The following is a 15,658-nucleotide window of genomic DNA, read 5'->3' as shown; positions in this document are numbered from 1 at the left end:
TTTGCTATGTCATCTGAAATGTTGAGATTAAATCAGATTTAAGTATTGTTATAAATCTTTGGTTAATAAATAAATAAATGGTTAAACATAGTAACATTAAAGAATACTTTATTAAAAGATGAGACTAATAGTGGAAGATTTAAGGAAATTAATTTCTAGCTAGATCTATTTGGTACCTCTCTGATTTATCCACAATCATAAAATCCTAACTTAATCTAATTCTGGTCCTACTTTCCGAACTGATTAGATACTTATTTGTAATTCACTCCGAATCTTTATTTTGAAGTCAGATTCCTTCTGGGACCTGGCACAAGCTACTAGTCTGGTGTCTAAAGCTCTTTGAGCTTTATTAGCTGCCATTGTTTTTCTTGTCTCAGGTAGCAGCTGAGAAGGTTGAGTGTTTAGACTGTTGGAAATAAAGGGATAGCCTTCCAGTTTCCATCTTGGATAGGGTCATTTTTCTGCATCTGCTTTCTCCAAATGGCTATAATGAGAGCTGAAATCCTTGTAGTCAAAATTCCTTTTCAGCAGCATGAAACATGTACAAATGTCTTCCAGTCAGAAGTACTTTTTGCCCTTTATTAAAGAATTAAGAAACACTCTTCCAAACATATTTCCAGTTGTACCTAGCACTAGTTTAAATTTAAATGAAGTAGTAAGGTTTAAACTTTTAAGTAGTGGTTTGGACTCATAAGCCTGGTTTCAGAATGTTTTCTTTTACAAAATTTCCGATTATACTCAATCAGATTTTAAAATGGTTTTGTGACATTGATCACATCTTTTGGAAGCTAAGTTAATTATTTTTAGAAGAAAAAAATAGCCATTTTTCAATTATACAGAAGTGAATTATTCTTGTAGCAGATACTCATTATGGAATCTGGCTTTTTAATTAGAAAAGGCAAAGAAGATTAATTTTCTATACTTTCAGGAACAGCAATTAAAACCAGTAAGAGAATATATTTACTTAGGTTACTGCTTTCTATCAGTGTCATAAAGATTTGTTTTTTGTTTATTTCTACATTCACTACACTATCATTAAAAAGATTTGAGAAAGTATTTTCCATACAGTCAACTACTAAGGGACATAGATCCTTTTTTCTGAATATGAATATTAGATTTTGTGATGTGTTTAAAAATGTGAGGTATGGTAAAAAAATTAGTGCTTTATAATATGCCTTGTCATTGGATGAAATGAAAGATAAGATCTGTCTATCTATCTATTTATCTATACACATACACACATGTATATGTGCAGACACATACATATATGTGTGTGTGTACATATAAATTATCCTCTGCCACTCTTCACCCTCTCTTAATTCCAAACTAAGAGGACTGGCATTTTTAGTGGTAAACCCAGTCTGAAGTGACAAGTTGGGGTCAGGGATAAAATATATATTCAGTCTTAGAGGCAAGCTTAATTCATCCATGGGTTATATGCCTCAAGGTTAGGGTATTGAATGCAAGAAGCATGGTATGACATTTAGGGAGCTTAGAATTTAGTGTTAAGGGAAAATTATGGTTTATATAAACATCTAGTCAGTTCAGAGGTAATATACTTATTTGATTCTTTCCTCATGGAGGGTGACTTTTATGAGCAAGAACTAGAGGAAGGTAGATTATTTCTTGTGGACTAAAGAGCTTCTTAAATGCCTCGTAGTAGGGAGGTAACCCAGGGTTTGTAAAGCCTTAATCAGCAGAGTACAAGTTCCCTTGGGCAGAAAAGGTTTCAAGTAAGGGCCTAGACTAACTTTATTTTCTGAGGACCAACTTAGGAGGGGTTCATTTCCAGGTTGACTAACAAGATAATGTCTCTTTTGGCCCCAGCAATTCTCGAAGACCATTTACTGAGTTGCAGAGGGGGTGCAGTTGTTACTGGTGAAAGTTGTACGCACACCAAGGAAATTAGAGATCCTTTACAGAAGGATCTGTAGTATTTTTACAGAAGAATTGTGGTATTCTTCATAAAGGATTCATTATAATCAGATAAAGACATACTGTTATCAAAGAAAGAATCCACCAATATTCTGCCAGTTACCTGGCTAGGGCATGCAATATTTCCTTTATTGATTACATGTAGTTTCATAGGAGAGACCCATTAAAGGGGAAGGGAATAAGCATTTATATAATGCCTGCTATATGCCAGGCACTGTGCTTATTTCACTTGATTCTCCCATCCTGTGAGATAGGTGTCATTATTTTCTTCATTTTACAGTTGTAGAGATTGAGGCAAACAGAGGTTAAGAGACTTACCCAGGGTCATATAGACTTGTCTTTCTGATTCTAGACCCAGAGCAGTATACTCCCAGCCAAATCTGGTCTGAATAAAAATCTCTCAGTAAATGATACAAAGTAGAGTTTTTTTATAGTCTTGGAGAAACAGAACCAAATAATAGGTACAGTACAGAAAAGGGAAAGCATTGGATTTATGGGAGATTGATGAACTATATGTGAAATCAATGGGTATGTTCAGAGATGAACCACTGAGGTTTTTAGCAGGCTCCTCCAGTGTATTCAGAGAAAGGAAAACTACTAATAGATAATGTACAGTTTTTGATAATCTAAGCCAGTTATCACAAGCCTTTCATTGTTCTACATAGAAGTAGCAAGGTTTTCCTTAGTTTCTTCAGGTGAGCAGAACCTAAATCTAACCATGGACCTTTGTAGTCATCTCAAAGTTCTTTAGATGCACAACAGAAGAAGTGATCTATCTACTGGGATTTTTGAATTTCTTTGTTTTATTAGAGTGCTTTATTGTAATTAATATTTGTCATAAGAGATTTTCTTAAAATTTGTTCACTTTTGTGTATAAAGCAAATGTTGTTGTTGTTTGATCTAGAGATCTCCAGTCTGGAATTTGACTTTTCTAGCTCCTTATTCAGATCTCATTCTTCCTACTTCCATGGTGTGCATAGATTTTTTTTTTTAACCTTAATTTGCATTTACAAACACTCATGAATTGTGTTACTAATACTTAAATTATCAGACACACTTAATGTGGAAAATGTTTTTATTGGTCCTACTTGAATTTACGAATTACAATGTGCTTTTGAAAGAAACAAAATTCACTTTACTTAATATTTTTCTTGGCAGATGCTCACAGAGGCTGGCGATGTCCAGCTTGTCAGAATGTTTCAGCACAAGTTCCTAGTACATACACTTGCTTCTGTGGTGAGTACTGATTATATCTGATAGAACCCTTGAGTGAGTTACACCTAAGCCAGTTTCATAGCCCCGACTAGAAGACAATATCCTAACACTATCCAGTCAAAGGAAACTTATGGACTTAACTTTTTTGGCCTTTGGGATCCTTATGGTTCTTATCAGGACCTGAAATAAGAGGAAGTGGCCCCAAAAGACCAACCTTGATGGTATTAGTTCTGTCTATTAAGTACCTGCTACTTCCATGCCTCCTGGATACAATTTTTATTGCTAATCATTGGACACTGGGTCCAAGGGCTGACTAGATTTGTCTGCCCACAGTACAAACCTGTATCTTGAAGTGAAAGCACTCTGGTTGTACCATAGTTCTCCATTTCAGCAATCCCTGGGACTGATGATAGACTGCCTAGGAATGATTAATTAGCCTTTCTAATGAAGAAAAAGTGTACCTGTTATGATACTACAAAACCCACTGTGCCTTTTTACCAGGAAGTCCATGGAAACCAAAACTCCTCAGAGGTGACCATGTTGACACTGTCTCTTCTCTCCCTCTTAATAGCTTCTACCTCCTTCCTTTTCTTCAGCAATATCAAACTCTGATTCTCTTCCAACTACTTCTTCTCTCCCTTCACTGATTCCTTGTCTACTTCCTGACCTCCTAATATGACTGTTCTGATATGTACTTGTTTATCTTTTCTCCCTTGAAAACCTTATTCACTTCCATGGTTTCAGCTGCCATCTTGATTTTTGCATATAAACATATTTGGAAGCAAAGGAAATGACATGAGATGCTTCACCATTTTGCTTATACTTGACCTTCCCTTCTCTCTTTATTTCCTGAGAATTTATTTAACAAACATTTACTGAACAACTACTCTGTAGTAAGCATTGGGGTTGGTGTATATAACAGGTGTATAAGTCTCAAGGGACTTAAAGTATTGTATAGGAGATAGGGTTTATCATGCTGCCTTGAATTGCAGTTGTTTGTAAGTGATTTAAGAGATACAAAACGTAAAATATCACTTTTACCTGGGATGATCAGGGAAGGCTTTGTGGAAGAGGCAGCATTTGAGCAGGATTTTGAAGAATAAGGTGAAATTTGGGAGATGGAGAAGAAAGGGTGTGAATAAAGTACAGAGCTGGGAAAACTTGAGGCATATTTGGGGAATAGCAAGAAGCTTAATGTGACTGGAGCATTTGTAATTAGTTAGGAGTATATGGCCTGTAGATGTTAAAAACCTTGATTACTAGGTCCAGTAAGTTTATAGTAAATGTACTAGTAAAGAGGAGCACTTGAAGGTTTTAAGTAGGAAAGGGACGTGATAAGACCTGTGGCTTTTTAAGAAGATTGAGTTGTCAGTGATGTGCAAATAAATTGGCAAGCAGGGAGACTGTTAAAAGGCTGCTAGGGTGATCGAGATATGAGCTGCTACTAGGGTTGGGAGAATGGAGGGGATGGAACAAACCTATGGAAGTTTAAAAGAAAGAAATGAGAATGCCCTGTTGACTCATGGCACATCAGAGAGGAGGAATCATTCTGAGAAAGAGGATTTGTTCCATGTCAGGTTATGGTCCAGACAGAAATGTAAATAATTGTAGAAATCTAAGCTCCGTAGCAAACTAATACTTAATATACATTAGGGTAAAGATGTATTGACATCTCATTGTAATAGCAATCCAATTGACTACTGTAATTCACAGCTATGAATAGGTAAGTAGCCCCAGCTCCTAGAAATTTAAAAAGAGAAGTTCCTTAACTCAAACTGGAGTGAGTCTCTAATTTGTAGAATATGTTCAGGAGATACAGTTATCATCTTTAGGATCTTCCCCCAAGTCACCTTGACACAGAGCAGTGCCTTGGGACTCTATTTCTTGCCTGGAAACAAAGGGAACAAAGCTCTTTCTTTTTCTTCCCTTCCTTCCTTTCTTCCTTGCTTCCCTCCCTCCTTCCTTCCTTCCTTCCTCCCTTCCTTCTTTCCTTTTTTTTAAAAAGATGTTCACTCCTATTTGATTTCTGCCCACACATATTTTCAGATCACTCCTAAATACTTCCCAACACCTTGAGTTTATCATACTGTTTCATGTCCAGACTTCTAGAATGTAGCCTCTTGTACATCACCATCAACTCGTTATAATTTGACTTCTCTGTTCATTCTATTGAAGCTTCTTTTTCGTAGCTCACTTAATTGCCAATGCAATTGGCCTTTTTTTCCAGTTTTATCTTTGACCTCTCTCTAAGACAAGATACTAGAGACCACTTCATGAAAACCTCTCCTCCTCTGACTTCCAGTCCCATTAATTCAGCCTCTTTCCCAGTTTGCCTCTGATCATTCCTTTGTCTCTGTTAGCTCTAAATATTGGTGTTTCCCAAGGTTTTCTGTTTATTTCTCTTTGTGTGCTCTTTAATCTCATCAGCTATCATGATATCAACCATTACTTCTGTGACTTCCAAATATTAACTCCTGCTCTAACCTCTCACCTAAACTCTAGGTGCCTATTTTTATCTGTATGCTAGACTGCTTCATTTGGAGTCCCCACTAGAAATTCAACCTCAGCATATTTAAATTCAGATTTATTGTTGTCTTTGTGCTCCTCTGTTACTGCTCCCCTGAACTAGCATTTGCTGAGGATAATGGTAGTGCCTTTTCAGCTTCATTTTCCTTTACATTGCTTCTTTTCATGCCTACTACTAACAGATTAGTCTTCCTTGTATGCTTTTCACTGGGTCACTTCTCAAAAGTTCAATTCCATTTTGAAATTTTCCTTTTTTTAATGATTTTGGTAAGCACAGAAATTCCTATGTAAGGTGAATCTCTGTGATAGCCAGTTTTGTTTCAAATATGTATTACAGTGAACATTGTAATAATACCAGTACTGCTTTGCTAGTCTGTGTCCTTTTCTGAACTTCTTTCTCTTTTTTAAAAATGTTTCTTTGATACACTTTTCTTTATTGCATCACTACTTTTTCTTTATCTGTCTTCTGCTTTATCCCAATTTTCTTTATTCTTTTTTTTCCCAACTACATGTAAAGAGTTTTTAACATTCATTTTTCTCCCTTTTTCACCTCCTCTCTCAGACTGAAAGCAATTTGATAAAGGTTATACATGTTCAATCATGCAAAAGAAGTCATGCAAAACCATATTAATCATGTTGTAAAAGAAGATACAGACCCATAGGAAAAACACACACACACACACACACACACACACAGAGAAAATGAAAAATACCATACTTGAGTCTGCTTTCAGACTCCATCAATTCTCTCTCTGAAGATAGATAGCACTTTTCATCATGAATCCTTTGAAATTGTCTTGGACCACTGTAATCCCGAGAATAGCGAAGTCATTCACAGTTGATCCTCATGCAGTGTTGCTCTTATTGTGTAAAATGTTCCCCCTGGTTCTGTTCACTTCAGTTTGCCTCAGTTTGTGTAAGCTTTTCTTTCCACTTATCCTAACTTTCTGTCAGGCTAAAATCTTCAGTTCCTCCAATTCAGCCTCATCCAGCATAATTTCTTGGCTGTGTATTCTAGTCATCTGCCTTTAGATGCAGACCAGCTTTTTAGTGCCTTTCCTAAAATGAGAGCCAGAGCTAAACCCAGCGTTCCTGTAATCTGGTCAGGGTAGAGTATAGCAGGACTTTCACATTTGCACCTCTATACATTACACCTTTCAGTACAGCTTAAGATCTCATTAACCTTTTTGTCTGCCAGCATGTTGACTTCTGTTGAATTTTGCTGTCTGTTGATATCTCCGCTGTTTTTCACAGGGATTACTATCTTTATCTTGGATTTGTGAGGTTTGAGTTTTTCAACCCGGTCATAAGACTACATTTGTCTGTGACAGAAACAGTAACATTTTCTATACTTGATCCTCACAGTAACCTGTGGGTTAAGTACCCATTTTATAGATGAGGAAACTGAGGCTCACAGAAGAGAAATGATTTACCTGCCATCATACTCAAGCATTTCCTGCTACTACTGAGTTATGTAGGCATGACTTGAATGCCTCTCTTCTGACTCCAGTTCCAGTTTTTACCCAAAGTTCTTCATCTTTTCTCTATCATAGATTCCCTTTGACAGTTTGTTAAAGGTTATAAATCTCTTCTAAGAATTATGTTTTTACGTGCGTAAAATACATAGGATTACAAAAGAAACCAACTGTATTGAAAAATGCAGTTACAAAAATATTTTTAAAACAAATTCATAGACCCCAGGTTAGGAAGCCCTGCTCTTATTAACAGTGGGGATCCACTGAAGACTTTTGATGAAGGGAATAAAAATCAGATTGATACTTTAGGAAGATTTATCTGGCAACATTTTGCACCTGAGTTGGAGCAGGGAGAGACTGGAGGCAGGGAGATTATTCAGGAGACCACTGTAGTAATCCTTATCAAGAAAACACTACCTTCTGAACTAAGTTGTCGATATTGTAAGGTGAGGGTCATCTATTCTAAACAAAATTGTGAGCATGTTGAGGGCAAGAACTATGTAGATTTTCATTTCCTTGACATTAACTGGTGTATTATTTGCCCAGTAAACATTTGATGAATTGTAAAATAAGCTATATTCATCTGACATGTTGCTTTCATGCAAGAAAATTTTGATGTTTCCAGTTTTTCACTCCCCAAATAATGATCTCATTTTCAAGGAGGGTTTATATCCTTTCCACGTATTCTATTTTTCTGCTTCTCCCTTCTGTGACATATGGCCCCATGCTACTCTTTTTCTTTTTTTTTTTTAGATAGCATGTTGCGGTGGAAAGAGCATTGGCTATAGGGTCAGACCACTTCAATGTATATCCCTCCTCTGATGTTTAGTACCTGTATAACCTTGATCAAGTCACTAGGCCTCAGTTTCTTTATCTGTAAAATTCTGGGGAAGGAGTGGGCTCTGTGGCCTCTGAGGACATTCCTAGCTCTAGATTTATGATCTTAGAAGAAATAAGACTGGTGTTGAATCATGTAGGAAAAGAATATAGGAGGTAAAAAAAGTACAAATGAAACACTATTTTAAATTTTAAAATCAAATGTAATCATTATTCAGAGATGGCTGTTACATGAATAAATACATCTTCAGCTAGTCAAAGGACTTTATTTGATGACTAAAATTGCATTAATATATGTTTTTGAATTTTTAATGCAAAATTTTTTAATCAATGAAAGCTAATACTGATGCTTCATTTTGGTTCCATAACTGCTTTGTAATTTTAAAAACGAAAGTGTTAGTTTAAGTTTCTGCGATTTAATTTTTGATCTGATGTGTTTCAGGTAAAGTCAAGAATCCTGAATGGAACAGAAACGAAATACCACATAGTTGTGGTGAGGTTTGTAGAAGGAAACAACCTGGCCAGGACTGTCCGCATTCATGTAACCTGTAAGTTTAAATTCTAGACATCTAAAGAATATTAAGGAGTATTTTGTGGTTGTTAATCTTAGATCCTCATATCTTATTAGTATTTAATTAGTGGAGGAAATAGAAATCTTCTTCTACTAAGTGAAATCAAGCTAAATGACGTTTGGCTTGCAGACTATTCTTTTCCTTTTTTTAAAATAAATCAGTACATTTGCTTGTCTCCAGCCGTACCACTTTCATCATTTTGCTGTATTTCTTCCAACCACTCTTAAAGTCCTTGGAGCCACGATATTCTTTCTTCTGAGGCTCTAGTTGTTTTAGTTGTGGAAGTACTCTCTTCTGTGATTACCTCTTGGGCTTCTCTTAACACAGTTTCTCTTTTGGTAGTTGAAGTTTTCTTTAACTCCTTATGTCCAGCCTTGGTTCCTGAATTAGGACTTTGTTCTATGGCAGGGCTGGGGAGCCTGTGATCTCGAAGCCACATGTGGCCCTCTATGGCCTCCCATATGTCCCTTTGATTTCACATTTGTTCTGTGAAGTTTGGATTCAATCAGAGGGCTAGACTTAAGGACCTAGAGGGCCACATGTGATCTCGAGGCTGCAGGTTCCGAAGCTTAGTAGGGACCAAGTTTTGCTCCCTCTCACACACTTGGGTGATGGAGTTGCTAGGCCTTGATCTTATCCCTTCTGTAGTGTAATTGCTTCTGTGACTGCTCTGCCACAGTTCTGGAAGGGGGTGACTGGTTCTACAGACCCAGGTGCCACTTGGCTCCCTACCTACCTTCTGCTTCCATGTTGTGTTGTCTTAACACAGACATCAGCTCCTGCCCTGTCTTTGTCTCTGACACAGTCACCAACTGGGAGTTTGCTTTGTCTCCTGCTGGACACCTCAATGGTTTCAAATCTCTTGGAGGACTGGTGGACAGGTCTGGACCACTTGTCTTCTTGATCCCTTGCTTCATATTCTTCTTAAAGGCTTTGGATGGAGGAGCTTTGACTTTTTTTCTTCTGTTTGCATGCTTTGGTCTTCCTTGTCACCAAAACAAGGTTCTATAGTGTGACTCTTTCTCCAGTTTTTGCTCATTTCGCCAGCTATTTACTTGATTTCTGAGCTCTTTTTCAAGGTAGTCCTCTGCTTCGAGTTTCTCCGCCACCCTGGGGCTGGAGCACTCCACTCTCCTGCACTGGTCCCACAGGCTCTTCCCATTGACCTTCCAATTTATCTCCAGCATTTTAGGGTCATGAAGTCTGGAAACCACCACAGGTTCGAGAGATTCAGTCTCGCCAAGGCCTGCCCAGGTCCCCTCTGTGTACTGATGGTCCACACTGGACTGCACTCTGCTCCCAGTGTGACACAGTAGATACTTCCTGTTGACCTTCAATTCTGTGGGTTCTGCAGCTCCAGAATTTGTTTAGAGTCATTTTTTACAGGTATTTGGCTAGGCTTGGTGGGAGTGCTCTAGAAAATCCATGTTGTTACTCTGCCATCTTGGCTCTGCCCCAATCCCTTGCTTTGGTCACCCAGAATCAAAAATGAACCTGGTTTCAGACAAGAGCTTCTATCACTGCCCTCCCCAGCATGAGTTACTTTTGAGTAGGGATTATTTCATTCTTTTCCTTGTATCCCTAGGGCTTAGCACAGTGCCTGGCAAATAGGCATTTAATATGTGCTTGTTGATTAAGTACTTTTGCCCTCTCTCCCAGACTCCCACTGAGAACTGACTTTGTCTTTTGCTGGGTTTCTGACAGGTGGGCACTAAGCTCCTATTGACTTTGAAACTGTCTACTAGAGATTGCATTGGTTTGAGGCCCATGTGCATTTTTAACTGCCCTGTGCAGCTCTGGACTAGATGGAAGAGCTTGCTACTGTTTCACTTTGGTTTTATTTTATTACCCTGACACCCTCTTAAATTTATGCTGGAGGGTTTTGGTTCTTAAGGGAAATGGGCTTGTCTATTACCTTTTCTGCCTCCATCTTTACTAGAAGTCTGCCCTCATCCTCCAGGATCTTTGAAGGATCACCCTGAGTGGCTCCATAATTTGCTCAGTGGCTACATCTGCAAGAACTTCCAGAACCTGAAGATGTTATTTTCTGGTTCTGGGACTGGGAATTTGTCTGGACTGTTCTCTGTTTCTTTCCTTACCCATATTAGGTATCAGTTGTGTATTAGCCACTTTGTTCTCTTTCCAGTGCAAAGGTCATTCTCCTTGGCAGAGAAAACAGAAACAAAGTAAGAATGGGACAGCTCCTCTTTTTTTCCTTTCTATCCATTTTTTTGCATCATGTCCTCTCCAGTGAGCAGTACTGCTTAGTGTCTCTGTTTCAGTCCTTTTTTTCCTCAGTAAGCTTTTTTGAAAACCCTTTTTTCCTTATCTTCCTTCACCAGCTGCAAGTCATTGTAGACTGAATTTCTTTTTTATGGGACAGTGCCACCATAATGTTTTTATCCTCCTGAATCTTACCCTTTGTATCTCTTTCAAAAATCTAAATTGATTGGTTAGTTTCCCATGTATAGACTTCATTCTGTTTAGGGAGTAGCCCCTTTTTTTCTTGGGAATTGTTTACTTTGTATTTTCATGTCATTTTTGAGAGTTTTCCTTCCTTCCTGGGATGATCTCCGCTACAGAATTTTAATTCATGGCATGCTACCCTCCTTTTCTATAGCTTTTGAAATCTGCTTTCCTAAAAATTAGGTTGCATATCAGTCTGTGACTAGCTTCCTCCATTCTTACTAATTCTAAAATGGAGAGGCCACTATCATCCCAGGCCTTCACCATTTCCAAGATAGCATCTGATTCATCCTTGCTGATAAGAATGAGAATCTGATTTAGAACTTCACTTCAGTAGTTTCTTTGCCTTTTGAAGGAGGGGAGTATTAGTAAAGCAGATGAAAAAATTATTTGCCATTGTACTTTAGACAGGAGCACTCACATTTTCCTGTATTGTTAGAGTTCCCTTATGTTCTGTACCAGTCTTGTAATCTGTTCCTCATGTTCTTCAACTTTTTCCTCTTTTGTCATACTATCAATAATAAGCTCTGATAATTATTACTTTTCTTTCTCCAGCTTTTATCTGCCACATATTCTCCACTTTGTTTCTGCCTTCTGGTTCCTGAATTCCTTCACATTAATTGTCATCTTAATATACAAAGCTGCTACTCCTTCATTTTTACCTATCTTGTTCTGTTGGAAAAAGGGATACTCTTCAGTGATGAGTCCTATCCCAGAAAGTCTCAGGGTAGCTATGAGATCAGACTTGTTTCCCATTATCAGGATTTTTAGTTTGTCTTGTTTGTTACTCATACTTTATGCATTTTGTGTATTGACTTGGGTTTTATTTTTGTTTCTTTTCTTGGATTTTTTTCCTGTGAACTTCTGGGGATCTATATTGGTATTCTTACATTGTAGCCAGTCTCTATGGTATCTGACTTGGATACATGTGGGAAGCTTTTTCTCTCCTCCTTCCTTTTTAGTTTAAAGCCCTTTTAATTAGAGTTTCAAGATACCAGGCAATTATATTTTTAGGTATACTTCATCTTTAGCCAGAAGCCTGCCATTTCTATATTGGTCTAGAACACTTCTTAACCTGGAGCCTCTAAACTTTTTGGAAAAAAAAAATTTGGTGACTGTATTTCTGTATAATTAGTTTTTTCTGTGATTCTATTTATTCTGTTTTATGCATTAAAAAAAAAACTATTCTGAGAAGGGGTTCATAAGCATTATCAGACTGTCAGAGGGGTTCATGATATAAAAATGCTTTAGAACCATTGCTGTAGAACAAGTGTCACAGTCAGACACCATCTTCTTAATCAGCTGTTCACTTCCCAAATTTGACCTTATCTCCCAAACTTTTGACTGTATTTGGCAGCAGTGAATTAATTTTTCACATCATATTTTTAAGCAAAAAAAGGCACACTTAACTTGATCATTTTATTAGACAGACTTGGCTCCTTTGGTCTCTTTATAAAAAAGCAAAGCCACCTTCAGAGGACAAGGGTTTCTCCCCAGATGGAGGATATTCAGAAAAATATGCCAAGATCAATTCCAAAAGTGTGTTTTGAATAATTATAATACGTAGGTAACCTTGATGGTTCCTACTTTGAAGGAGATAGCACTTCTTTGAATGTGTAACTTTGTGCATATTAATTTTTAAAGATCATTCGTTATCTTAATATCATATCTTGTATGTAAAATAGTAAAGCTAGAGGTCAAAATTTTGGCATTATAGCACAAAACTTGTCTCTTTCTCTTCCCTTGAGCCCTTTTCTCCCACTGTGACCTACCTGTTATAGACCAATACTGTCACCCAACCATTATTCCCCCCCCTTTTTTTTTTGGTCTTTGAATCCTTGTTAACAACTCATCAGTTGGGTATTCCCTTCACTTGGTTGAGTAAGTGGCTGGTAAGAGGTTTTATGTTGTATAAAGTGGGTCCAACTCTGAACAGGTTTAAAGTGCTTCAGTGATCACCCAGAAAGCTGAGAGAGTCTCTGTTTTTATGATCATGGACCTCTGTGACATTGACAATGCATTTCTTATTTAAATAGGAATCAAGAGTAGACAAATTCTGATTGGACACTTCAAATAATAAATTTGATTTGCATTATCACTCTTTTATAATAGAATTTATGGGGGTTGTTATTGAATTAATTATCAAAATAATCCTTTGTTCATTGTATTTCTTTTTAAGTCTTTGCCATCCAGGACCTTGCCCATCATGCCCTGCCTTTATGACTAAGACGTGTGAATGTGGACGAACAAGGTGAGATTAGAATTTTGTTTTATAGAAAAGAAATTGTTCAGTTAATCTCTATTTGTGAATTTAAGTTATATTGTAAAATATAATAGGTCATGAGGGCAATCTGTTTGCTTATAAAGAGTAAATTGCTTACTTGTTTCAGTCTAATTTTTATAGTAACAAAGTACCTTGGGTTTTGTAGGAGGTTTTGAGTATTGTTTCAGTAAACCAGCAAAAATATGTGGACAGATATACCCACAGAATCCATACACAGTCAGTAAATTGGTCTTTTCTTATCTGTTTTGGCACTCTTGTTCACAAATCATTTGAATGTGTCTTGGGACTGATTTTGTAGGTATAGGAACTTTGGGTTTGGGAATTGCCTCTAATACTGCACCTCTCACTTTAAGATACCTCACTGGAGGCTCAGAGACGTCAAATGACTTGTCTTTAGCTGTTAAGTGGCAGAGGAAAGTTTGGACCCAGATCTTCCTGACTTCAAGTACTATATGTTTTGTCCAAGACCATACTGCATACCCTTGATACATAATAATTTTTAAAATTTCCTCAATGTTTAAAAAAAATCAGTGGAAATTGGCCTTGAGAACAAAATATTGCCAGGATGAGAGATCATTTTGCTATGCTTATAATTCACATTTATGTGACATTTTCTGATTGTATTATTTGACTCAGCAGTCCTGTGGGTGAGCAGTCCAGTTATTACCAGCATTGTACAGATGAATTAGGCTCACATAAGTAACTTTCACAGGTAAATGGTAGAGCTCGGTCTCATTCTCAGGTACCCAAGTCCAAATCCAGTTTTTTTCTACAAAACTATGTTATCTCTAATCAACCATCTGTTGATCGTAACAAAAACACGGGCACAGGAACAGTTTGCTGAGGTTTTTTTCCTTGTCAGCAGACATTAAGCAGTTGACAGCTATTAGTTATAAAGTACATTATTAAATGATGTGAAGGCCTGAAGAACTTCAAGCACATTCGAAAGACAGTTTACTCTTTATTCGGTACAAGGATACATGTCTGTGAATCTGGTCTAAATAAATTTAATCCAGCGACCTCTGTAACAGATTTTATTGGGTGTATCTTTGAGATATCTAAGAATATGTATCCTTAATAACTTCGTTGAGGATGAGTTTATATTGTTCCTGTTCATAAGAAGTAGCCTGAGCACTTATATTCTCTAGCTCTTTGAAGCTAGGTGAGTCATTTAACCTCTGTGGGCCTCAGACATCCTCCTAAGACTTATGTGTCATGGCATGTAAACATTACATAAGCATTACATGACATGACATCCTTACATGTTATGTTAAAGAGGGAATTCTTTACAAAAGGGGAGGTTAGATAGTACTGTGAAGATATCGGGAATAGAAATGAAAATACTAAAGTATCTGTGCAGTGTCTAGAGTAGTTCATGCAAGTAGCATCCAAATAATTGACACCCACCATCCTGTCTCTTTGATTGCCCCAGTTTTCTCAAAGGTTATATATCCCAAAGAAACTTTGACTGACTCAAAACTGATAAAGGCTGAGATTCTATCAGTGTACATAGTACAATGTACAGGTCACAAGGACCTGTGTTATTTGGACAGGCCAAAGGAACAGTTTACTGCAAGGCATCCTTCCCAAAGGGTGATAGGGACTAGGGCTTGGCTTGTGATTTCATTGATACAGGGAATTTCTGTATATGGAAATCCCCTGTAGGAACAAGGATCAGCACCTTCTCTGCAGCTTACAGTCTTAAGAGAATTGTGCACTGAGAGATTAATTGACTTGCCTAGGGTCACTCAGCCAGTATGTCAGAGGCTACACTCGAACCCAGGTGTTCTCTGGCATTTCTCTATTTACTACACCACACTACCTCTCCACCTTCACACAAGATGTTTTATATACATGTGACTTAATTTAAGCAAACCTGATACACAAAAATCTAAGCATATGAAACAGATTGATTAGGAAGTTGTTATTATTTTAAGAGGACTCTTCACTTCTCTGAAGAATCAGAAAATACCAGAATTGGAAGAGGCATTTGGCTTAAGGAGTCTATCTCTTACCTAGGCTACACTATAGTATTTTTGCCAAGTTGTCCAGCTTCTGCTTAAATACTTCCATTGGTGGAGGAACATATTTATGAAGAAATGCCTATCTTTTTCTGACAACTCTAATTCTTAGGGAGTTCTACCTTAGCTGAAATCTTCTTCCTTGTAATGTCTACCCATTGGTCCTAGTTCATTATTCTTGAACCAAAGAGATTAAGTCACCTTTCCACATTATATCTCTTTAGATATAAGAAGTCAACTATTAAATTTCCCTTAAGACTTCTCTGTATCAGGCTTAACATACCTAGTTCCTTCAACCGTTCCTTATGTGGCATGGTTTTAAGCCCC

General features: G+C 37.3%; 1 protein-coding gene across 2 annotated transcripts in view; it reads left to right on the top strand.

Annotated features, from left to right (window-relative positions):
• The window catches only part of NFX1 (nuclear transcription factor, X-box binding 1), an 81,012-nt gene that overhangs the window by 8,111 nt on the left and 57,243 nt on the right, over window positions 1–15,658 (top strand). For both annotated transcript variants that reach the window (XM_072597016.1, XM_072597017.1), the window contains exons 4-6: window positions 3,094–3,171; window positions 8,431–8,536; window positions 13,206–13,277. In XM_072597016.1, coding sequence (XP_072453117.1) covers window positions 3,094–3,171; window positions 8,431–8,536; window positions 13,206–13,277 — 256 coding nt within the window. The remainder of the gene's footprint in view (window positions 1–3,093; window positions 3,172–8,430; window positions 8,537–13,205; window positions 13,278–15,658) is intronic.

This window comes from Notamacropus eugenii, chromosome 3, assembly GCF_028372415.1.
Source record: "Notamacropus eugenii isolate mMacEug1 chromosome 3, mMacEug1.pri_v2, whole genome shotgun sequence".
NCBI classification, from domain to species: Eukaryota; Metazoa; Chordata; class Mammalia; order Diprotodontia; family Macropodidae; genus Notamacropus; species Notamacropus eugenii.
This window is presented reverse-complemented; position numbering and strand designations above follow the sequence as displayed.